Source organism: Lepisma saccharinum, chromosome 25, assembly GCF_977018435.1.
Source record: "Lepisma saccharinum chromosome 25, izLepSacc3.1, whole genome shotgun sequence".
NCBI classification, from domain to species: Eukaryota; Metazoa; Arthropoda; class Insecta; order Zygentoma; family Lepismatidae; genus Lepisma; species Lepisma saccharinum.
Genome location: NC_139253.1, coordinates 47696117 through 47723502, shown reverse-complemented (window position 1 = coordinate 47723502; position 27386 = coordinate 47696117). Strand labels below are relative to the sequence as shown.

At 37.8% G+C, this 27386-nt stretch overlaps 1 protein-coding gene across 1 annotated transcript in view; it reads right to left on the bottom strand.

Moving 5' to 3' along the window:
• Positions 1–9768, bottom strand: part of LOC145979027 (uncharacterized) — a 255263-nt gene extending 245495 nt beyond the window's left edge. Inside the window, exon 1 of the mRNA XM_083112101.1 lies at positions 9212–9768. Within this exon, the coding sequence (XP_082968227.1) occupies positions 9212–9377 (166 nt within the window). The 5' untranslated portion in view covers positions 9378–9768. The remainder of the gene's footprint in view (positions 1–9211) is intronic.
• Between the last annotated feature and the right edge of the window lie 17618 nt (positions 9769–27386).

Sequence of the window (27386 nt, the reverse complement as noted above, 5' to 3'; positions counted from 1 at the left end):
CTTCCTTTTTTGTTCTAAAACAGCGCCCTCTTGTTTCCTGAACTCCAAACGGTTGTTATCATTCCCTGCACGCTGTGTTACTCTGATGCATACCTAATACCGGTGCATGTTAAGTACACGCATCCAAATGAATGCTTTAGGATTGTCTGGTTGGCATCAACTGGAATGTCGAGCAAAACGAACTAAAACCTAACGGGTTAATAAAACGTCCATACAAATTCATATACTTGAATCGAACACACACGATAACTACAGTACTGGTATTGGGCTCATTAGTTGAAAAAATGAAACACAGACTAACTCACTTTATGTAGAGATATTTGACAGATTTAATGTTTTGTGATACACATTTCATCAGTGGCGGCGTTTGGGGGGGGGGGGGCAAAAACACTTTCCCTTGATACATAAGGCTTAGCATAGTGCGGTGGCAAAAAGTGGGCTGGGGGGGCAATCGCCCCTCCCCTAAGCACCGTCACTGCACTGCAAGTACTGTCAGTACTTCGTATGAACACCTTTGGCTCTTTTTGAGCCCATTCTAATCATTGTTTGTGTACAATCCTTTTTACATTTTATTTCTTAACTTCAAACCACGTGGTTTATAAAATTACGTGTTGCTCCGAAGATACAAATAAAGAACACCCTTACAACAACCAGAATTAATATTATTTCCTTTGTTATAACCAAAAAATAGCATAAATAACACTATAAACAATGTACGTATTGTTCCAGGCATCTTTGCGAATATGCAAAGAACAGTGCTGCCATCTATTGGTGGGACACAGTAAAACAAAGGATTGTGGGAAAAAATATTATATCGAAGCAGACAAACAGTTTACTCCCATAAAAAGTTATAACAATCGTCAAATATATTTAGTTAGAACATTTTCAAAACAAGTAATATGATTCTTTTTTTTTTTTTTTTTTTTTTACAACAAGTCCAATAATTTGGCCAATACTGTATACTTGCAAAATGGCGATGGGTCAAAAATATGATTCCCGTCCTAGATATCTACAGTCGTAACGCCAGACCACACCCATTCCTTACACCAGAATCGATCACAGGAGGACCAGTCGAGGCATTTCACGGAAATTGCCACACAACAGAGTTTGACCTCTCATATCCGAATCTCATTATGCTAACCGCTAAGTTCTTTCGTGTTTTGGGAATTACAGCAGTGCCGAGAAGTGCTGAAATGCTTTGTGAGAGATGATCTGAAAAACACTTCTGTTAACGATCGGTTGTTTGCAATGCCACCATCACGCTTGGAAGTTGCTCGCAACGAACAACCATCGCAGGGCAATTTGTTACGGGAAAATGATGCAGAATCTCGCGGTTGGTTTCTTGCAGCTAAACGCTTTTGCGATTCGAGATTGCTTCAACTTCCGCTACATTCCGCGGAGTCAGCTACTATTACAACGGCCCCTGGTGTTCGATTGTTAGTCGAGGAGGAATGCTAGGCTCGCAACTGGCCTCTCGAATTCTTTTCTGCAGGTGGGTTGGCAACAAACAGGAGTTGTTAAACACTGTTTGCCGCGGATCAAAACTTGAGAAATTACAATAACTTTACTTTTCCCCTTTCTTGTTTTCCAAGCGTGGCGTACTTTTTCTATCGGGGGGATGATTTTACCGCGGGTCAGGAAGAACTATTCTCTGTCCCCGGCAACAACTAAATATATAAACAAACGTACGTAACTTATGAGTAATCTCAGTGGTTATTTCCGATGAGAGTTATGCGTACGAATATATAATATGGGGGCGCTGCCTCCACCCGCATACTTTCGAGGGCTTCATGTCGTGGTATCTTTAAATAACCGAGGACGTCAGTTCCACTGAATTTTTACGCCCCCCCTTTTTATCCCTTTTATTTTCATTTATTAATTATAATATACATGTTATATTACAATAATAAAATAAGAAGAATATACAATACAATGTAATTGAAATGTTGCTGGTTTGTAGCGAAAATCAATTTTGAATAACCAGAACGGTTTTAAGTATCATGTGTTGGTTAGTTTTATATAATTTTATTTATTTTAAATACAGGGCGAAAAGTGGGATATGTAGTGCGGATTTAGACATTATAATGAAAATTTGGGGACCTTATTTTATGAATCGGGTTGCACATAGCAAAATGGTTAGCGTCCGCACTTTTGGTGCGAGCTGACGTGGAGGCTCTGAAATTTCTGTGTGGACGATGCATCAGGAGGGCAATTGAGGAGATACTTGTGTGTCCTACCTCACACACATCCTTCATGACACGGTGCAATGCGCAGGGGAGAATTTTATCCTTTGTTAAGGGTTATCCATTAATAATATACGTACAGCCGTATTGTTACACTTTTCTATCTTTATATATATAAAAATGTATGTATGTATGTATGTTTATTCCGGCATAACTCTCGATTTCATCCAATCTTGGTACACACATCACTTGCAATCTGGAAAGAAACACTGTGGGGGTGGGAAGGGGTGACATGTAAAACTACCGATACTGGTGTGAAATCCATAGTTTTCGGGGTCGCTAAGATGAATAGTGACACTCCCAATGCCGTTCAACTCCAAGTTCATTTTACACTATAGTTAGAATTAATTACTTTCCTGTCTAATAGAAGATTGAGATAAATAAATACGCGGGCAACACCGAGCAATCAGCTACTACTCCTATAAACAAGAATTACGACTTTCAGAACAAAGGAACTTCGCTGTTGTTCTACTCGCGGTCTTTTAAAGTATTGTTCAAAAAAAACTTTTATCATAAGTAACCTACTTGCACGGGACAACAAGGCATAAATCCAAAGACTGACACACCAGCAAACGTACTTATGTCTCACAAAGCATACCAACCCCACCGATGTGGCTGGCGACCTTAATTTTCAATGACAAGCCCCGTGAAATAACACGCGAAAAAAAAATGCTCTTTCTAGGCTGTATTGCCCACTTACGAAGAAGGAAACCTTTTCCCGCATACCGGTTTGCCAGTCGCGTACACAGGTTGTTTTTTTGTAGGTTACGTGCTGATATGGTTGGCAAGCTAAATAATTAAGCAGGGGCTGGAACTTATCCGGTAAACAGTTTCACTAGAACTGTTCTTGCTTTCCATATGCGACTCTTTGAAGCTTGAAGTGACTGGTACTGACCGACGAATATATTTTATGTTTGACTGAAGGAAGCCATTTTTTCCTAGTCTTTTGTTATTGGGGTTAATCATATTTTGTAGAAATATTAGTTTTTCCATCATTCTGCTGCACTTTACAGATGAATTATCATAACTCATCAGTGACTATAAATAAAGGCTGTGTCCAAAAGGTCGAAAAAGCAAACTTGAAGTACGGTCTTGTCGGAAGTGACGTCAACAAGTAAAAGAGCTCGCGTCATGCAGCACGCATCATTGCAGTCTTGAATACTTGACTTGTGCACTTGTTTGAAATCATGGATGTCGAAAGTGAGTCAGATGTTGCTTCTTCTAATGTGTGAAAATGCAATTATAAGAACTTTTTAAAATGCTAAGTGATTTCTATTGTGAAAAACAAGTGCTTATAACGCGGGAAGAACAATGTGTTCTTAGTTTTATCTACTGATCATATTTGGCGCTGCAATCGAAGTGCGATTCGAAAGATTTTCGCTTCCAGTTCAAGTATACGGTGTTGCATATTCCGGACACGCCATACAGATTAATCCCTGGGAAAAGCAGGGTGGAAGGGATAACTCATAGTGAAAACACTCAAATGTCAACCTCAGCCCCACGTAGCACACCCTGACTGCATTTTGCAGACTATCGAGGCTCTGGCGTCTGGACTCAAGGCCAGTATAATCTTCCATGGCGCTCGTGTTGTGTCGTCCATATATCTTTGAGTTTTTGTTCTAATCCACTTTGTACACAGAAAGACTAATCAGGACTGGACCTACAGTTTAAAGTGGGATCCGAACCACTGTGTGCCTCCACTGGGTTTCGAACCCGATACCCCTTGATTTACCAGGCGATGATGTTGCTATACGCCATTGGGGAGAAACACTATATGTTTGTGATTGTCCCTTCTTCCACCTCATCTTATTATCATTCATCTTCACAAAAGTGTCATAAATGCGAAATAAAATTAATTAAAACAACCAAATCAACCCCGGAAAGGGCAGAAAGAGAATATCCGTTAGTCCATCCATCCAGTAGCCTTAAGAGACACACACACACACAAACAAAACTTGTATGGATGAATGGGAATTGCACACGCTACATCCGAAATGTGAGTATGCCAGCTTCGCATTATCATTCACCATCAAACTGAAATTAAAAACAGTGTATTAAGGACCATTTCTACTATGGAATTTGTTTCTGGATTTGTGTGCGCAAACACATTGCAACAAGTATGACGTCATTCTAGGATAGTTGTATTTTCCTTTCCGCTGCAAATGTTGAAATCTTATATAATGTGAATCCAGGAAGAAACTCACTGAGTGACGACAAAGGAAATGAAAACGATGGCGTCATTTTGGAAGGAGCTCTACCGCGCATGCGCACACCAACAAACCACATGTTTGTAAAGAAAATAAAATAGAAATACCCGAAATAAATTGCACAATGAAAATAACACCCGTGGAAACATACCGAGATTAAGTGCACACGTTGATGGTGTGGTCATCACCGGGCTCTAGAAAACTTTGTCCTTGGTTGCATCTGGTGATCCCAGAAAACTGAAACACTTTCCAGAAGCTAGCCTTCCCGATGAGGTAATTGTAACGTGGTCGCCTTGTAAACAAGGGATCCCGGGTTCGATACCCCGTGGACGAACATAGTGGTTCGGATGCCACTCTATACTGTAGGTCCAGTCTCGATTAGCCTTTCTGTGCATATAGTAGACTGAAACTTTCCAGAAGCTGCTCTTGGTTACTTTTGATTGATTGATTTAAAAATGTTTGGGGCAAATCCCTTACCTTAAAATAAAAAATGGTTACTTTTGAACACATAAATGCCAAAGTTCCCGGTTTCGAGTCCCGGCCTGGGCAGGGGTGTTATTTTTTGTGAAGATACCCTCATCAATTTCATCATATCATCATTCATTTTCATCTTTGCCCTCAACTAAAAGTGGCAGAAAAGCGAACTAAAATAATCAAAATCAATCACAATCAAACCAATACAAACAGTGTAGCAGCCATGAAAATAAATGATTGTTCCTCTCTAAAATCGACCTCCGGCCTAACTCACTGCAGCCATGCAACTATACCTGGATTACTGCATGTTTTTCCGAAGAGTTAGGTTACTACAAATAGATCCTTCAATTACACTACACCTGGATTACTGCATGTTTTTCCGAAGAGTTAGGTTACTTCAAATAGATCCTTCAATTACACTACAAGTTTCTTAACCGTGTTTGAGACTGCGCTTGTTACGTCTGCGGTACGAAAGAACACGCATGCTCCACACAGGAATCCAACCGACGAACCCGAGTGAAGGAATCCGGGGACGCGGACAACTGTGCCAGTCTGTTCTTTATTTTCTTCTTTTTATTGTTATTATTTCTTGCGAAGACGGAGCAGTGTACGACACCTCTTCGTGTTCGCGAAATGTCCCGTTAACTTCCACACGCCTAAAGACTTCCGCACCCACCTACTTACAAGCGACAAACGGATCTTGTATGTCGGAGGAAAACTTTGAGCAAACCCAAATAGTTTTTACTCGAGACAAACTGTACAATTTACGGCATATACGTGACTGGACTCCGGCCAGCTCTCTAAAATTCAGCTTGTTGCTGAATAACTCCTGTCCAACTTCTTCCTCTCGTATGTGACGATAGGTTCTACATTTGCATTTACGCCGAATACGTGGCGGTTTCTTGTATACAGCCGTGAGGCCTGCCACTCCAATTCTAATATGTTATTGGCGGAAATTTGAGAGAAAATCTCGTAAGGCATGTGCTCGAGGCGTGAAATATACATATATATTTGCATAGTTGTCACCTCTACAGAAGCCTAAACGTCCACCAGGTACCAAACTCGGGACCTTTTGACATTACGAGGGTCATCTTTACCATTACGCTATAGGAGAGCCAAAAATATCTGAAACTAAGAAGACATTTTGAATGGACATGTAGAATGTAGGAGGCAGGGTTCACGCTGAAGAGGAAGAAGATGGAATTCTCCCTCCTCTTTCCTAACCTGTACATCTCTAATGTAATTATCAACCAAGCCAAGAGTCTTGTCCTACATTTTATGTCACTTTTGTTATTGTTAATGAAGAATTCAAATTAATAATTTGTCTTTAAATCTCAAGTAAGCAAGTCAGCCAAAATTATGTTTTTATACTAAATTTTAGATTAATTGAAGATTTGCAAAGAAACAGTAGACCTTTTCATGATCCTTCTACTCCAAAAACAAATGTTTTGTAAGAGTCACATCAAGTTTACGCTTGGAAATAGTGAAGTTCTAAGAACCACAACCATCGACATCCTTACTTTTGAGGCCGTTTTACAAGTTTTGCATATTATCATGGTAAATATATATATATTGCTTCACTTACGTGGCGATCTTTGCAATTTCATGTAGCGTAGCAATGTGTTGCTTTAGCGTTATTTCAGCAACTTTCAAAATGAAAGTAAAGTAACGCTTTTTGTAAATTGCAGGATGCGTATAAATATTACCAATCAAATTGTACTTCACCGTCTCTTTGTTTTACCCAATGAGAGCTTCAAAAATCGAAACAAAATGCTAACAAGCTCTGAGCCAGCATACGTAAAAATTCATTCCTTAAAAACACGTAGGATGCAAGAGGAAAAATAATGGAAACACTCACGGACAATTTGCCGAGCAATACTTTGTGCATCTCACTGTACAGAGAAAACATATTTGAATACCAGGTCTAAAACAAAGAGCATGCACATGTATTTTTAAATATTACGTAGTGTATTTTCCTTTACGTGAAAAAATTATTAACCTTCCTCTTTCATTTGTCGAAGGTGCCAGAACATGACTCTGAGAGTAGATTGAAAATGAGAAATATCCAATTTTCTTTTCCTCCGAAACTTTCGCTAGTAAGGTAACAAATTACCTGCTCGGCTCGTTCTTCGATCGTTCGCTATTTCAAATTATTGAATTATTTGACAGACAAATATCGCTCAATTAACTAATTCTCGACACACAAGGCTCTGACGCACATAAAAACTGGCAATGATGACTAGTGTTGCCCACGAGACGAGACTTTGGCCTGTCTCGTCTCGAAAATATTCGATGGGCTAACCACTCCGCCACGGGGGCCGGTTGTCTTCATTAATTACGAAAACACAATCGTTAGTTAATTTGTGACGTACGTGTCACTCTCACCCCCACAATACTTTTCGACACTGCACATAGGCCACACACTACAACACGAAACGAGCACGCTACGGTTACAACGGTGACTGCGTCAGAGGAGGGGGGGCAGGAGAGGTGGACGGCGCCTACCCTACGCATATAAAGTTGAATAAATACTCGTGGCGCGCAATGTACACATTTTTTTGGTATTATTTGTGGGGTATATAAAATATCACCGCCTTTCCAGAAAAAAATCACCGTCCCCATTTTTAATCTGATGTCACTGGTTTACAATCCACGAATTCGGCCTCCCAGATGACGCAGCAGTAATAAAGGGGTTCCGGGTTCGATATCCGGTGAAGGTACACAGTGGTTCGGATCCCACTTTAAACTGTAGGTCCGGTCCCGATTAGCCTATCTGCGCATAAAGCGGAACGGAACGAAACGCCCACAAGAAAATCGTACTAATTTATTTGGTTTCACGTTTATATCAAATGATAACAACAGAAATTTCGATGCATAATGATAAAGCTGACGAAAGGTTAATCGTGACATCAGCACCGTATCCAAAATCCGTACCAGAGCTTTCGATCAGATATCTAGTTACCTAAGCATTGAAACACAGAGGTTGGTAACATGCCATTATAGGTGATTGCATTCCGGCGGCTAATCTGCCGTGCTGTAATGAGCTCTCGAGATCAGTTTAATCGGACAACCGTACGGATAAATATGCAACGGACTCTGCAGCAATCAAACCCCCACATTTCACATGCTCTTGTTTCTCACCTCTACGTCACATCTCTATGCCTGTCGATAAACCTTGACAATGAAGATGAATGTCCTAGCCGCAATTCGAACTCGGGTCTCCTGTTTCGAAACGCGCTATGTCAAACCAAGCTCCAATTGTTATACATGGTAATTCATTTACGATCTACAACACTGAATTCAATATAGTTGTGATGATGGGTTTGATTGTGATAATCTGGAAGAAATATTCTCGAATCATATTGATCAAAATCAACCGACACACCAGTCTGCTTCGTCGTTCAAGTCACTTGTAAACGATGGAGTGCATTAAGCCAACCCCATCAGTGTGTAATGTGAACATATTGCAATAATTTAGCCTCCAAATAGTTCTCAACCAACACTGATCCAATCCCATTTTGCTGCCACGTTATTGCTTCACCTTTGTGCATCTTCCATGCGAATTCCGTTCATCACCAATATTTGCATATTAATTTAACACACAATCACGTTACGTCACAGACCTGAACCGTGTGTTGTGGCTGATGAAAACAAGTAAACACGATTGCATTTCCTTGTTGCCAGGGGGTGGGGGTGGTGGTCTGGAAATGCGTCACGGATGCACCCGCTGCATCCCAGCGGTGCGCCTTTTAAACCTCCGGACGGACGAGCAACCAATTTAAATCACTTCCGACGATACCACCGCTTGCGGAGACGTAAACACACACAAGCCACCTTCATAGCGACCTACTTTCCCTGGAAGCGAACTGGGACGCCGAACTAAGTAGCTTCTTCGCCGCGCGGGAGTTCTACTTTTCCTCCAGGATGTATCGGAGTCCGTTACTCCCGCCCCGAGCAGCGGTACAACAAGTGGATTCGATAGCGACACGCGTACGTCTGTGAGATTTCACCCCAAAGCTCCTCCCCAACAACGAATTCAACTTCAAAATGGGGAAAAGTGAATAGGATTTAGTCTTTCATTCACTTAGCAGTCCTGAGACTGTCACTAAACACCAGTTCATGGTTAGCTTCTTGTAATATATCCAGTTCCAGTCGATTTAACCGCGATTACAATCTCCGGCGGTCGCGCGTGCTTTATCCGAAACCCTCAGCGGTCCCTTCCGGTAGCACTCCCCCGCCAGCGCTTCACCGATATACAACAACAAATACATATTAAAAGGTACTCACCTGTTGTTGTCTTCGTTCCCGAGGATTTCGTTTCAATCCCCAGAGCCTCATCGTCCAATTCGGATATACTCCACTCGTCGGTGCACGACAGAGAATACTGTGCCGATTCAAAATCGATAAACTCTTCGTCAAAGCCGCAAGGCATAGCGAAGGTTTGCATCGACATGTCACTCCTCCATAACTATCATTGCACTTCCAGAAAAAAAATTACATTCATCACAACACTGTTTTGGTTTAATAAAAAACTTGTAAGAAAATAAAAAAAACTAGGTTAGGGTTAAGAATTCACTTCCACTTTTTTTTTGTTATATTTTGTTTCCCTACAAGCAAGGGCTGCTTTATTAAATATTTTGTCACTTCATCGAGTTTTCATTCAGGCATAGGTGGAGGGGGGGGGTGAGGTCACTGTCACAGTTGCAGGGATGTCCACACACGACCACCTTCACACTTCATAAACACAGAAGCAAGTTTTAACCCTTGCTCTCTCACATCCACATCAACAACGGCGGGCTTACGGTTTAACATAAGGCTCGCAACACGACATTCCCGTCTCGCATACGACCCCAAACTGACGGCCAGCGAGCAGCAACTCACGTACGCAGCTCTCGCTCGCCGGCGCAGCTGGGAACCGCGCGCTCATCCGAGATAAAGCTGGCCGGCCGTCTTTTCCTTGCATCCACTCCCGCGCACCTCCCTCCTACGTGAAAGACCGAATCGGCGCAGGAGTTGACTTTACTGGAAGTGTGCTCTGGCGCGCTCCTCTGTTGTTTATTTGTTTTTTGTTACGAGGAGTGGAGGCTTTTTGACGCCTGAGAAGAACTTTGGAGGATAAGATCGGAGATTAAGACGTTGTTTCGTCGCCTCTAAAATGTTTTCAACGAAGGCTTAACAGTTAGTCGTTTTGCGAACAGTGGGAGGGGGTGAAACTGATACTTGAGATTGTTTTTACGCTGTAAAGCATGTCTGTGCTTTCTGCAACTCTGCTCACTTTGTCAGAGGACAAGGCAGATTTCGATTGGGCCCCGAAATAACTGACTCAATCAATAACGCCAAAAGAATCGGGGAACAGCGGTTTATCAACACCCCCAAAAAGCTTCCCCAAAATGTTTACCTCACGCCCCTAAACGTTTTCACGATGATTACTTGTGAACTAAGTTTACATGTAGCCTCTCTAAAATCGTCCCGCACCCAAATTGAAAGTTCTAGGTTTTATTTATATATTTAAGTCTTAGATTATACTGCTGAAAAACAGCATATATGCCTACTACAGCAGTTTATGATAATATATGACATATACACAATAAATACAATAAAAAATAAACAAGAGTACTACATGATAAAATACAGTAAGAAGACCAATTACATTAAAATAAAAGAATTACAAATTTATAAAGTACAATGCAATCATTTATACTAAGAAACACGTTAAGAGTAAAATTACACGTTATTTTCATTATAAAAGGTTATTAGACTCCAGTGAATTATGGCCGTATTGGGATATAAGAAAATTAAAATACCTATTACGTCTAAAATAAGAAATGACAGAAATTGCAGAGCAGTTATTTCGGAGTGAATAGTGACGATTCTTTAGTGTAATTTTAGATAGTATATATAGTACATCAAGTTTTCCATTAATTAATTTGCAAATACAATTGTAATCGCTAATATTTCTTCTGTCCAAGAGGCAAGAAATGTTTAGTTTGTCTAACAAATTATAATATTCTTAATAAAACCTAAAGAGTCTGAATTTAAAGTGCAAAAATGAAACAAATCTTTTCTGTACATTTTCAAGCATGATTTTCATCAAAATTCCAAGTTGTTGTACTGTATTCCAAAAGAGGCCTTACATAAACACTAAATAACTGAAGTAACAATAATAGATTTTGAGATTTGTTATTGTGATTTCCAAAATTTCCTTACCGGTTTCATTTTCTCTCACTTGCATATTGGGGTGGAGATTTTTCCCATGACTTTTGCAGTCCACGTTTGTATTTAATTTGCCTTAATTTGTGTTACAAAACAAGTGGATCTTGATGTGAAGCAAATTTTACTGAATGATTAGCTAACGGTAAACAAGTGATAACTATCAATATCTTTCTTTTGAGGGGTGATAACGCACAGAATCTCGATACCCATGACACTGTATTCAACAGGTTTATATTACAAATACACCCACAAACATTCTTCTTCTTCAAGAAAGTAAAATTGAAAAAGTAAACCAATTGGTCATCATTAAATTGCACGCGTCTTTCATTTGTGGCCCTATCTATTCTCTTCTCGTTTCTACCCTATTTTCACACATTTCCTCAAGACAGATATTAGTAGATTACTATCCATTGTATTATATTTATTATTCATATCTGTATCCAGTATCTCTCTTCTGGTAATATTTCTCATTATGTTTATTTTAATCCGACATATTAATTGCAAGCTTTTTAAAATTTTATCTCTCATTATTCTGTGTCATGCTTGCCCTTCTTTTATACCGCTGTTCGCTTTATGTATTACCTACTCCATAGTAGTTTTTATGTATATTATTATATTTTGTATCTGTTGCTCAAATAATAACTATTCTCAATAAAAATGCTCGATCAGATGGTAAAGGACATCAACATCATATACTATGAAATATTTAATAAGATTTTTAAGCACTGAATACATCAAATAGGAAATAAAATGGCAAGGAGAACAGCTAGAACAAGTGAATAGATATGAATATTTGGGAACAATAATAACAGCCGATGGAAAAGTAGAAGAAGAAATAAATAGCAGGGTTCAAAAAACAAATAAAATATATAACCAAATAAGTAATACAATAGTAGGAAAAAAGGAGGTACAAGAAAATACTAAATTAAGGATTTATAGAACCACAATTATACCAACAATGCTCTATGGCATAGAAAGCTTAACGCTCCAAAATAAGCATAAAAGTAGATTAACAGCAACAGAGATGAAATATCTCAGAAGAGTCGTAGGAAAAACCAGACGAGATAGAATCAGGAACACTAAAATCAGGGAACAGCTTCAAGTAGAATCAATTGAAGAGATAATAGAGAGAAGAACACTGGGCTGGTATGGCCATGTCATGAGAATGGGAGAAGAAAGAAAACCGAAACAAGTAATGTAGGCGAGACCAGAAGGAAGGAGAGGAAGAGGAAGACCTCGGATAGAATGGGAGCAATACCTGTCGGAGATGGTTACTAAAAGAGGAAAGTCACTAATGGAAGTGAAGAGAATGGCACAAGATAGGAAGAGTTTAGCAGATGGCTGAAGGACCCCGACGCCTAACAGCACGAAGGGGAAGAAGAAGTAAGTAAGTAAGTAAGAATACATCAAATAAAGGAGGGCATACTCTTGAACGATTTAATTAAATACAAACGGAAGGAACTGACTTCTTTCTATGTAAGATATGATTAGAACTTGTGAGCTGTCAAAATATATTCCACAAGTGAAATAAGAACTTCAGTTACATTTTCAGTATAATGTGCCATCTGGTACATCCTACTGCTCACATCAGGTTGTATCATATTTCATGAAACTGTGATTGGCTAATTGCCATTAATGATTTTAATCAGTGGCGGCGATTGGGTTCCAAAACTAGGGGGGAAGGTGCAAAAAGTGGGGGGCAAGGACAGTTTACTTTCGCTTGGTACATAAGATTATAGTGCAGGGGCAAAAGTGACAAAAAGTAGGGGGACAGTCGCCCCCCACCCAATCGCCGCCACGGCTTTTAATTAAGGATTTAGGTCATATAATAATCGAGATTAAAATTAACAGTAAAAATAAGTATCATAGGTTTGAGTAAGACTACTAAACGGAAGAGGTAAAAATCAAAAATATACTAGAAACGAAAATGACTATCCTATTTTTAAATGGTGAAAATACTGCATGCAGAAGATACACCTGAAACACGAGATGGCGAAAAACAATATCTCTCTTGCCCAAAACTGACACATTTCAGAAATTCAGAATTAGAAAGATTTTCACTATTGTTCGCTGAAGATAAACTGTAATTTGTATACCATGAGGTTTATGTTTGAGGCGAAGGAAAATTCTCACTTGAGAAATAGATACAACGAATTGGCTTATTATGATGAGAAGTTATGATAAAATTAATTCTAACCATTATCTTGGATTTTCACTCCTACATCTTATCTCTCTTCTGACATAAGCGTTAATGATAAGATCGGCGACCAAACAATATAGATTAACTCAAGACAGCTGTTCTCTCTCATTAGAAGAAAAAAAGACTTTAGTCGAGTTTTGGAATGCAAGTACAAAATCAACAATCAATGAAGGGCAACTTGTTTGGTCAAAGAATGCGCAGAGGCTAGACGGAAATGCATAAGGGATATGAACGAATCAAAAATGGAGGGGCTAATGAGGGCCATTGCGGGGGGGGGGGATGGCGGGAAGGGACGAAACTCAAATAAGGGAAATGGGAACCTTCCTACATTACGTCTGGTCAAAGAGAGCGAATAAGTTGAGGGACGGGAGAAAAAGTGCCTGAGAGCGGTGTGCAGAAAGCTTCTTTTTGACAATATAATAACTAGTGCTATAAGTGTAAAATTATGAGAAAAATGAAACAGGGTGATAGATTGTGGTGAGAGAGGTAAAGTTGAACATGTGAGGTCATAAAGAGAGGGTTTATGGGGTGGGGGGGGAGAAGAAGGGGAAAATATCTTCATTGATATATGGAAATGTGTGTACAGCCGCAAAGGCTCATACTGAAATAAACCTATATTCTATTCTATTCTATTCTATTCTAAAGCGCAACTTCGGATGTGTTAATAAATGAATAAATGCATCAATTAATTCAATTATAATCTAAGGACTTACTTTATATTTTTTAAAACTGCTTTCTAATTATGTTGAAATTGTAATTAAGAAGTTTACATAATTCAAGCAAGAATTAAAAATATAATTAAATATCTCTAATTTGCTACACTTCTGTTCAGAGAAAGTGGCACACTCGTTTGAGTTAAAGATCAACTTCGGAGCCGATCGAGTGTGGCAGTACAGCCGAAGTAAAGATTCGGGAAAACGGCACTCTGCAGTGTTGCTGACCACTAAAGTATTTCACCGGATGCAGGGAATTTTCTGACTTGCCGAGTGAAAAGAAACGGTTACAGGAAAGCCTTGCATTTTAATTATTAATGCAATGCAGTGTCCAATTTGGAGAGAGAATGGCATGAAAAAATTCTGGAAAATATGTTCGTGATACTCAGTATCCCATAACTAACGAAAAAAAAAACCCTACCTAAATCCCTTTGCTTGGGGAAAAGCTCATATTCATTTGAAAGCAGAGGGGAGTGGATGATGGTTCCATTACCTTTTTCCCTAGCTTAACATAACAGCAACGTCGACTTTCACCAAGAGGACCCGGATTCGAATTCCGATCTGAGTTCTTTGCGAGTGTCCCTTCATCAATTTTCCCATATCATCATTTATCTTCTTCGTCGCGATTAACTAAAAGTGGAAGAAAATCGAAGCTAAAAAAAAATAAATCAAATTGACGTTCAAAATGCGGACGGGAGAAAATAAACAATCCAAGGCAATAAGAATATCTATTACGGCCCTAATGATGTGACTTCAGGTCTACGTATGCAAACTGCTTTTCTAGCTTGTAATTTGAACACAAAAGTAGGATAATAAAGCTCCCAAAATCAGTACAGGCTAGATGAATGTCTTCCTATTTTCCTGAAAAATTACTCTTTTTCGTCAAATAGTTAGTTTAAAAATATAATTATGTATGTACCATTGACTTTTATTCGTCGCCACACATCAGAATCTGTTATGTTGACAGAAGCTAGAGCACGAAGATTGTTACGGGTTGGAAACACTAACCTTGCACAAAAGCACGTCTTTATTAATATACACACACAGCATTAACTTATAGTCTGTGAGAAATGTGTGCACAGCATAGAGACACTATACCATGAAGCGTATTGCTTTCTAATTACTGTAATTAGAGAGATGGGACATTGAAAGTTTGGAACCGGACAGGTTAAAGTGCAATCTTCAGGAGAAATCACTCTAATAACATGCTTTTTCACACCGCGGCTTGTGTCCATTTCAGCTTCGTAAGCTGAAATCCTAGGTTCAATTTCCCGTTTATGTATATAATTATATACAGTTTTGTATAATGTATTTCTTTCTAAGCCATGGTTTGATAATGAATGTCATAATCTAATAGAAATAAGAAATCAGGCTAGACTTAGGTGGTTAAATAACTCTGATGATACAAATCTAAACAATTATAATAGAATAAAGCGAGACGTTAACCGCACGTTTAGAAGTAAAAAAAGATATTACTTGAAAATCAAAATTAACGAAATTGAAACAAACAGCAAAAATAAAAATATCAGAGATTTATATAAAGGTGTAAATGAGTTTAGAAAGGGGTGGCAACCTAAAGTAAACTTGATAAAAGATAAAGACGGTGATTTTCTAGCTGACCCAAGCGATATTATAAATAGATGGAAGAACTACTTTAATGACCTTTTAAATGTTCATGTAGGAGATAAATCAGAAGTAAATGAAGTCCACACAGCAGAACCTTTAATTCCAGAACCTAACTTGACTGAAGTTAAAGATGCTATTAAAAGGCTAAAGAATAACAAAGCACCTGGCATTGATTTAATACCAGCTGAGTTAATTAAATATGGTGGAAATTAATTAATATGTCAAATTCATAAATTAATTTGTTTAATATGGAATAAAGAAGAAATCCCTCAACAGTGGAAAGAATCCATAATTGTTCCTGTGTTTAAAAAAGGTGATAAAATGAACTGCAATAATTACCGTGGAATTTCTCTACTCTCAACAACATATAAAATATTATCTAACGTTCTTTTAACAAGACTATCCCCATATGCTAATGAAATTATAGGTGATTATCAATGTGGATTTAAACGTAACAGATCAACTACAGATCAAATTTTTCACATCAGACAGACACTTGAAAAAAAGTGGGAATATAATCAAAATGTCCATCAGCTATTCATTGATTTCAAAAAAGCATATGATTCGGTCAAAAGAGAGAAATTATATAATATATTAGTAGAGTTTGGAATACGTAAGAAGCTTGTTAGTATGATAAAAATATGCACCAGTGAAACAGAAAGTAAAATTCGTGTGGGTATTAATATGTCTGACAAATTTACAATTCATGATGGGTTAAAACAAGGAGATGCATTATCTCCATTGCTCTTTAATTTTGCCTTAGAATATGCTGTAAGGAAGGTAAAAGAAACTAAAGAAGGACTAAAATTAAATGGTGTGACTCAGTTGTTAGCATATGCAGATGATGTAGACTTACTGGGGGATGATGTGAATACAATTAAGAATAATGCTAAAATATTTTTCAAAACTGCTAAAGAGATAGGTTTGGAAGTTAACAAAGAGAAAACTAAATATATGCTTACAGGCCGAAACCAAGTGTTAGGTAATAATCAAAATCTAATTATTGATAACATCTCGTTTGAACCAGTTTCCAAATTCAAATACTTAGGAGTAATATTAACAAATGAAAATTATATTAAAGAGGAAATAAAAAGTAGGCTTAATTCAGGAAATGCATGTTACTTCTCTCTTCATAAACTTTTGTCTTCTCGTTTAATATCTAAGAAACTAAAAGTTAAAATATACAAAACAGTAATTTTGCCTGTAGTATTATATGGGTGTGAAACTTGGTCCCTTACATTGAAAGAGGAACATAAATTGAGAGTATTTGAAAATAAGATCCTTAGGAAAATATTTGGACCTAAAAGGGATGAGGAGACAGGTGAGTGGAGAAGGTTACATAATTTAGAACTACATAATTTGTATTCATGTCCAGATATTATTAGAATAATTAAATCAAGAAGACTTAGATGGGCAGGCCATGTGGCACTAATGGGAGAGGAAAGAAGAGTTTACAGGATTCCTGTTGGCAAACCTGATGGTAAGAGACCTGTAGGAAGGCCAAGACGAAGATGGAGGGACAACGTTGAGATGGACCTAAGGGAAATCGGTAGGGATGGAAAAGAGTATATAGAACTTGCTCAAGATAGGGAAAGATGGAAGGCCTGTGTTGCTGCAGCCATGAACCTTCGGGTTTAAGAAGGCTAGAGAGTTAGCTAGTTAGTTAGTTATTTCTTTCCTTATTATATTTTGGACATTCCAGTATGTTGCACGTCTGCACTTTCCCAACCACACCTCTTATTATTCGTTACTCCAATTCTAAATAAATGTTGCCTAGTACATAAATGACCCTATCTCAGTCTGTTAAATAATACAATTACATTTCTTGTACTACTGACATGATGAAACGATGGCTTGTGGGGTTTGAATTCAGCAAATGATCTGTATGATTTTCCAACTGTTACCAGTTCATTTCGACACCAATCAAACCATTCATTTAAAATTTTCTTCTATGCGACTGACAACGGTTTATTGTGAACACGCGATTATAATAATCGTTTATTTTAAGTGTTGAGCACAGTATGAAACCTAATACAGCACTAAGTCAAATACAAAAGTACAAAGTTACACGAATAAAATACGTAAGCTGTAGAATAACATAACATAACAAGTTACCATATTTACACTTCAAGTTAAAGTTTTCAACGAGATCTATTATATCTCTGATACTAATAATTGTTTATTGTTATATAATATTGTGCAATTAACTGTGTATTGTTCTAATAATAATAATAATCATATTTATTGAAGTGATGATAACATTATATATATAACATTATAGACAACAATGTTAGCAAATAAGCTGTTTCAAGTAATAATTTAACTGAATATTATTTGTAAGATATACAATGGACAAAAACATATTGAAAAAGTATACTTGTAGGGTTTAGTGCCTGCATTCTCATAGGTTAATTTGCTAAACTACTCTTAAATACATTGAGTAATCTGGATGTTATGTTTTTTATTTTATATTGGAAGGGTCCGGGTCAGGGGGATAAAAACAGATAATTCAATATTCGTCAAACTCCAAAAATGAAATTTTAATTGCAAAACTTTAATGGACATGTAAATGAAAAAAACACCATATGATTCGACGAATGGAAGTTTCCAATATATGAAACAAAAAAGCATGTTGTTAAGTCCAGTTCACATGTAAGGAAATTACACCACGACAGAAAATAGTTACTCTACTTGTTAAATTTTAAGTTTATGGGAAATTTTGGTCATAAAGTTTATATTGTGTGACCCTCACATAAAACTATAATTTTGGGAATTTTGAAAACTGTGAAACAATTTATTCTTTGGATTAAATGGTTGAAAACGAAAGCAGTAGCTAGTTCCTGCATTTTACACTATTTTTTTCGATCTAACGCAGTTTTTATTTTGGTCATTCTGTTCGAATACTAACTGAACTTTATTTGTGTTATTAACAATAAAAATAACAAACTTTTCTGCTTTTTCTACACTGCAATAAGCAATAAAGAAACAGAATATTGGAGGATTAATTTTGAAGAAAACAGAAAATCATAATTCCAATTGAATCTAACTTAATCACAATAAGTGTTGTGACTGAGTATGAAGCTTAAAGTGGGAGACGGTAATATGCATACGTGTGCTCGGGGAAAGTCATTCCTGATATTACATAGTCCTAGAGATCTGATATACTTGGGAATAGTAACGCTCGAGATGTAGAATACTCCTGATTATATCCAAGTACAACGACTCTATTGCAGCAGGCATAGCAATAATTAAAACAGAGGTTGATGAGAGGAACCTTGAAGAAACATCTTTACGGATATATAACACTGCGCCAAGAATAAATGAGCTCAACTGCATATGCTGTAATTTCAAGAATTCCCCATTTGCATATCCTGCATAAGTCTCATTGCAGTGCAGGGCTTACTACCGTTAGTTCATGTCTTTTTTGCAGAGTTCACCTTCCCGTTTCCGACTCTGCGGAATAGGTTAGGAGAGGCTGTTCTGCTGCGACTAATAAATGTGCATGTTGAATAATTAAGTTGGCACAGAAAATTTGAGAGATTAGAAGTTTGATGTCCACTTTTTGTGCAGATGGGTCTAGCAGGGTCCGATCACGGGAAGAAATAGAAGTTGGAGAGAGAGAATTCACCAAACTCCGTGGATACTGTTCTGACTGGTTCAAGCAGCTCAACATTGAGCAGTCGAGTTTTTCAACAGTGTCCTACGAAATGTCCCGCAAAAGATGCTGCTGATCAAGTGTCTAGAAGATTTTTTTAAACTTCAATGAAGTCTTCTTTTTATATATAAATCCAAATATAAGGAGTTCTAATATGTAGGACTGAACCGATAGACCCGATATTCTCAACGATTCTCACCGATACCGACACCAATGCTTGAAAATTGTAATAATAGAAAAAAACTTGTTCAAAATATTGAATTAATGATTAGATTTATTTAACTTCTCGTTTCTGCCACTCTTGGCTAATTGCGAAGATAATGATGAATGTAGATATGAAATTGATGTAGGAACAATCACAAAAGTCTTATATATACTGGCCATGAGTGCAGACGCCAGAGCCTCGTTAGTTGGGCACAACTGTTTTCTTTACTTTTTCACATATCATATCGTTAAAAACTGAAACACAGTTATTCCATTCTGTTATTGTCATTTACACATCTCTTCGAAGATAAATATGTTAAAGGTGTGGGGAGTTCTGAGCCATGAGGATTAAAATAAAAATAAAAATCTCATTTTTGGAATTTTGAAAACATAAGGGAGAACCATAAACTTGAGCTCTGACTTTGCCCCTGTATTTTACAATAATTACTTTCGTCTTTGGTTATCATGTTGAAATACCAATTAACTTAACTTTATTTCTGCCAGAATTTTCAATTTGAAACGAGAGATGCTGATTTCCAGGGCTGTCCAATGGCCGGTTCTTGCTGTAGAGCACTGTCCGAATTAAGCATTTTGCTTTGGGGAATGACCACTCAGTGGTGCGTTTGTGATTTCATTTTGGGAAGTAGTTCTTTTTTGGGGGGTTGTATGCAAATTTATATGTATTATGTGTCACTAGTCAGTAAACTAAGTTATTGCTGAGGGGCTCCCCGATGCCGTAGTGGTAACATCGCCGCCTTGTAATGAAGGGGTCCGGGTTCGATACTTGATGGAGGCATATTGCGCAGTGGTTCTGATCACTTTAAACTGTAGGTCCAGTCCCGATTGGTGTATCTGTGCATAAAGTGGACTTAAAGCATCAATTCAATTCACATTATTTTTTTACGGTTCTAAGTATCTTTGAACATTGCTTGTAACCTAGGTCATTAAATCTTATATGATTTACACGTAATTTGGAAACAGTATAGTTAATTCTAAGAAAACCCAAACTCGCACACAAAAATAGTATTGAACTAGTAACATAGAAAACTTGACCAGATTCCTATTGCCAAGTTCAAACTTAACTTCCATCTAACCTAACTACAAATTTATTTTGAAAACTTTGATATGTGTAAAATATCAGCTCCATTCCATGAAAACTTAAGTGGAAAACAGCTTGCTGTTGTCTCAGCTAGCTGAGGTTGGTCTGTTGCATAATGGTGTCCTTCTTCAATCAACAAGGTAACATACTTTTCAGCAGCGAAATCTTTGGTAACTGGAACGTTGATGGACACGAATGATTTTTCAATTGTGTTTGGTACATAGTTAGGAAATGGTATACAATATGCTTTTAATCCCATCCTCTTTGAAGGGGATAAATATATCTCTGGCGGGGATAAAAAACTTTGTGGGGATGGAGTGAATCCCCCCCGTTAATTCGCATACTGCTGTACATAGAGGGTGTTGCTGCATTGCCCTCCGTGCAGCTTTTGCTACCCATGTTCCAAGATTACCGTTTGGTAGTAATTTTAAGCGCGCGTTGACTTCGCAGCTAGATACGAAATGAATATTATTTAATGGTGGTGTAGATGTTAACAAGTGAGCTCGTACGCGATGAGCTGACTTTTTAATGCGCCCGCACAGCCACGGGACAAAGCAACTTGGAGCGGCCACAGAGAAAAACCACCGCAGCCGCTGCTTTGTAATTCATGAGGTTGTAGGACAGAAAGTCTCAGGCACGTACCATGTTAACCAAACCAGAGCCCAATGCCATACTTTTCCCGTCGGCGGCCTTGATATTTCACTTCAGCAAGGGTTTCAGGTGGCTTCGCTATGTAGCATAATAGTGCGAACCAATGAGATCACTTGATTTGGAAACTAGAACATGGGGCGTTGACACTGACGTGCATCCTTCGTCGTAAGGATCCGAGATGAACGACTACCCTCTATACTGAACAGTGACATACAGTTTTGGGGGGTGAACCAGTAGATCCATATGTTTGAGAGACATTTTTGACCTTATTATAATAGGTATTCATAACTCTCGTAAATGAATAAGTTCCATCAGTAAATAAGGCAAATTAATAATGTACTATTCGTTAGTAGTGTGTTTGGTACCACAACCAGGACAACAAATGATGAGCCCCCCTCAGGCAGAATTGGCCACACTTAAAACAAGCTCAACATGCCCATATGAGCTTTTTGCTTAAGTGTAGCACCCCGTCTAACCCAAGACTTTTGTAAAAATGCCCTCGGGAATTTCCCGAAGCTACAGTGTACAAATGATGAGCCCCTCAGATTGATTTGCCTACACTTATAAAAGGCACTTCTGTGAGATTGTTATCCATAAATTTGTTAAAAATATGCCCCTTTTGATATTTTTTTTTGCCCACACCTAAAACTAAGCCACACCCACACACCCACACACCCACACACACCCACACACACACACACATATTTACTTCTGGTTTAAGTTCAATTGGACACCAGGTTCAATTTGTTTATCTAATATTAAAACAATGTAATATGCAGAGCCCCTCTAGAATTGCTCTGTGACTCTCTCATTTCTTACATCATAAACATATGATTTTTCACCTATGAGAATAACACTACATATAGTGTCATCAGGTAATGCCTCATGGAATTCACAGATAATTTTAATGTTTGTCCTGTCATTAACCACAACTTGTTTCCTTTTTGAAGTGTTGATGACAAACATGGGTCTCTGTGCTTTGAATTCATCTGGTGTGTAATACATGTCAGTATTGCCAGTAGTGACCCTTTTGTATGCTGTAAATGCTTCATATAATTTAAGGAAATCATCCTTGGAAATGTCTAAATTATAATTTTCTCTAGGGAATACCTCATTTCTGCCATTTTTAAGATATATGTTCTTGATGTTGCAGCTATCAAATCTACTTGAATTTTTTTCCTGATTATTGTGTCTTCCAGTCTGAAACAGTACCACCACAAAATCCGGCATGTCATATTGTATACTGGAGAATGAATTTGTAGCATCAAACTCATAATAAGTACCAGTTGCAGGCTTCTGTACACATTGATATGTATAAAATTGTAAAGGAATCTGTGGATTTTTTATTATATCTGCTTTGTATTTAAGAGCATAACTGGCTTCATATTCAACAACTGGGATTCTTAGCTCCATAGTCTGAATAATGCATTTGCCTTCATCAGGTAGGGTATTGGGCAGAGCTTCCCCTGTAGAGTTTAATGTGCTGTACCTCATCAAAGCATTATTATCATTGGCAGCTCTTCTAAATGTGATTCTTAAACCACCCTTCCACATAATATCTTTGTAATCTGAGAAGAATCCTGGCAACAGGCGCATAGGGAACAGCACTGTGTGGCTCTTGGATAATATTTTATCACCAGCCTCAAATCCACCTATTTTGTAGTAAGAAGCCTCGGTTTTGGATAATTTTAGTGTGGCCAAAGCTGTGGAGGTAATGCCGGGATAATCCACTCTGTTTATAACAACACCATGCTTTCTGATCTCAATTTCAGAGAACAGATGCGGCACAAAATTGTCTACCAATCTTATATTTGAATTTGCCGGATAATCTGTTCCATCGAGCTTTACAACATCAAATTTGATGTATAGATCTGCTCTGTGGGGGTGTATAAAGCCATCCCCTACATCAAGATCAACCTCAATTTCTGTGTTGGGTTGATTTAAATTTGCAAATGTCCTCCTGTTTGGGGGGAATGATTGTAGCTCATAACTCTCAATATTTTCCATTATTTTTTTTGTATGTATTTTTATTTAAATGTTAATCTCTATGATTGCAGTTGTTGTGGCTCCAGCAAAATCAACTAATTCTTCTTTTTCATTAGTGACCATCAATTCAATATTATCTACTCTATTATGGCACACAGGAAAATATAATGTTGGGGATGGAGTGTAGATGATGGGCTCCATAAATTCAGAATTAGGTTTGAATGTTGCAATGATGCCAGCTTGTTTGTGAGTGCCTATGCCATTTGATTTGGTGATCATACCCTCAGCCACATTACAGTGAATATTTAGAGTCTCTTTGGCTAAGAATTTAGGTATATTAATAGCAGTGTGTTTGATGGCTGGTTCAAGTTTTGTGTTGTTCTCAAAGCCTAACAGCTCTCCTATAGTACCCAGATCCACTGTTTCTGTAGCAGATACAATCTCTACTCTGTGAGTGACAGAATTTTGAGTTAATACTATACCTCTGGGTAATTGAGCATTTAGAGTGGACAGATTATACTGCCCTGGAGTGATGACAATTTTTTGATCCCCTACTGCAATTTTGTTGTTGTGGTGTGTAATAGTAGGGATCAAGTACATGCCATAAAATGCTCTGAGAGCTATTGTTTTGGGATACACTATATCATCATGTAATTTGAGTTTCAATATTGAATTTTGGCTGGTGAGATGGAATACCCCCATGATGTTTCAGATGCCACAAGGTCTTTTGAAAATTTTCAATTGATGGTTTATTTATTTGAGACATATATCTGAGAACAGATAAACACAAATGTCCACAATTAACATCTTTGAAGTTTTGAACACGGGCATTATTGTAATAAAGATTAGCTGATTTTAGATATTGTACTAAATTTTCAGGTGGAACACCTCCAAATGAATCAAACACAAATGCCTCATTGTTTAAATATTTAAGATAACAGATCCAGTGTGTGCCCTGATTTTTGTACTTATCCAAATTAACAATGCCACACTCTTTGTTGAGTGGTTGTTCTGGTAAAGAATCAGACATGTACACACCTCTAAAATGTTTGATGCCCAGTGGCTTGATTAAAGCTTCAATATCTTGGTTTGTAAGCGGCTCTTGTTTTTTTTAAACTTATTCATGGCTCTCTTAACACCTTTGCCTTGTTTCTCCATGGCCAGGTTATGGCGCTTCAATTCATCTAATTCTGCCTTATTCTTCTTGGCATCTATTACTGTTTTTGCTATGGCAGCTGATCCCCCAGCCAAGCTCCCAACAGCCCCAAGTGCTGCTAAGATGGGCGGGATAGTAAATATGAAACCCCCCACATGTGATTTTTTTCTAGATTGCTGTAATTTTTTTAATTGGGGGGTACTAAGCAACAATTTCATACCATGGCCCTTGGCAATACAAGAGCTTTTTTTCTTGCGCTGCTTTTTGGTTAAAAGACTATCAATAGTTTTAAGAGATTTAAGACCTGCATAAGGTATTTGATACATAACACCCTTGGCCTTCATTCTAGGTTTATTATATACATATTCACAGCCCCCACCCCAGTTTTTGTTTGGTGTTCATAGCTATGGTGGTCCCCAACGCTGCTATTCTCTCACTCAAAGAAGCATCTTTGCTTACAAATCTACCAAATGCAGCCTCTTCTAATTTCTTGTCTGCAACATGTCTCTTGTCAAGATCAGAATGTGTGTTGTATGCTATGTCATGGTCTCTACAAGCAGCATCTAGGGGATTAACACCAGGATCACCTCTGTTTAATCTATGGTCCAATTTTGTGCCTGGGCCACAATACTGATAGCCTGGAATGTGTAGTTCAAATGGCAGCTTGTTTATAATGTCATTAACCAACCCCCGGCCCTCAGAAATATTCCAAAATTTAGGTGGTAGAGTATTAATAATTTTTATAAGATATCCAATCCCCTTAGTGTCATTCACTATAAAATTAGACAATTTTGTGCTTATCATGTCCATAATTCCAACCTTTTCATTGTAAAAATTGTGGTTTTTTGCATTTTCCTCCCCAGCTATCACCAATAACCTATCTACAAATTTACTGACATCATCAACCCACACAAATTCTTTAGGCAGGGTGTTGTATTGTTTGATTCCACTGCCAGTCTTGATCTGTGACCATATGGGTTTGATTAAATTGTTGTATTTTGCTCCACTGCTAGACTTGACTCTTTTTTGTGTGGGATCATTGTTCTGGTATAGAGCAGGGGTTTCCAACTGGCGGCCCGCGGGCCGCATGCGGCCCCCGTTGCCTTTTCCTGCGGCCCGCGAAGCCAGTTTACAAAATACGTTAATTTTATTTATTTTACTGAAGGAACGGAAGCTCTGTGAAGAAAGACCATATCACAGGTAGAATTGATTTTGCAGTCAATAATGATCATCAGAAGAATTTAAAGTGACGTAACTTTCTCTTCACACCATGCATTCCACCCCTTCGCTATGTGGAATGAACTCACCCGCTTCCGCGAAGGCTTCACTCTTTGTGTTTAGAAACAAACTGCTGCGCTATAGAGATCTGTTTTACTACGCACGAAGTACGAAGAGATTTCCAGTGTCCCAACTCGGATTGTACTGTGTCTGATTGCTAAGTTTGTGCAAATATCGAAATGCGCAATATCTCCAAAAACGTAAGATTGAAAATGAAAAAAGCTTCTCTCGAACCTGAATTGGGTGATTTGCAAGACGATGTGTTCCTTCAAACTAGGCAAGAAAAGGGGCCAGAGTTTTTCAAATACCACATAAAGGAACGCTTTCCAAACCTTCGTAGTTTTGGACAAAGAATGACATCAGTGTTCGGTAGCACATACACGTGTGAAAGTGTTTTTTCTTCAATGAAGTTTATCAAGAACCGCTACAGAAGCAGACTGGCAGATTCTTCACTCTTTCACCTTCTGAGACTTTCAAATACAGAAATTCAAATACAACTTTAATAAAACAAGCAGATCGGGTTCAATTTTCACATTGAACACTTACTATGAAGTATTCTTATTTGTATGGTGTGTCTTTAATTTCTTTCTATTAATAAGTATTGGGTTTTTGTGAAATAAATTGTAATTATACAATTTTGATTTGTAATTCCATTGTTTTATGCGAAAGTACTACATTTTCAGTTCAGTACTTACAATTTTTGTAATTTTTAATCCACCCCCCCCAAAAAAAAAATGGGCCCGCCTATCAACTGCTGGATATAATTTTGGCCCTCGGAACTTTTGAAGTTGGAAACCACTGGTATAGAGCATCTGATTTTATTAATATTTCTTTGTAGTGCTCATAATCTTGATCTGTATAGCTGCCAGGCCTTTTCCTAGTCATCAGTTCCCACAATCCAGGTGTGCCGGGATATTTAACAAAACCACCTCTTTGTCCAAGATGAGATTCTGAATATACAATTATATCATCTCCCATAAATGTTACTCTGAAATTGCCAATTCTATGTATGATGCTACCATCACGCTCTGTGTCAGCATATAAACCAAAGACCTCATCTTTGTTGTCTTTAGGTGTGCTTAAATATTTTTGAGCAAGAAGACCCAATTCAATAGGATCCAGAGTAGCTTCAATTCTTCGAGGAGCAACAGGACTAGGTGTATGAATACTGGAAAGTGGGGTGATTGGATAATCTAATATGTTCCTTGCAGCTACAGGTACAAGCTCTGTGATCAAATTTTGATTTTGCTCTGTAACAGTTTTGATATTTTTACCTAATTCACTAATAGCATCAATGATAGGCTGTTCTGTTTGTTTGTGTTGTTCATAAATTCCTCGGTTCTGTGATTTCCATCCCTTAAATCTTTTTACAAGATAATCTCTTAATTTAAGATCATCAATGATTGGCCTTTTCATGGTTATTTATATATGTTTCAATGTCTAGAAAATTGTTGATTTTATTTCTGTATTTGCCACTATTGGGTTTTCTTGTCATATCAATTGTGACAAACCCATAACTGTCCTGGTTCCAGCACCTACTGCAAAACTTGGAAAAATCATTGTAGCTCAAGTCCCCACCTACATATTCATCATGTATGTGTTTGAGGTTGGTGTGATCTTCATGAAACACACATATAAAATTGCTGTTGTCTCGGATCAGCTGCTTCGGAATTTTAGAAAA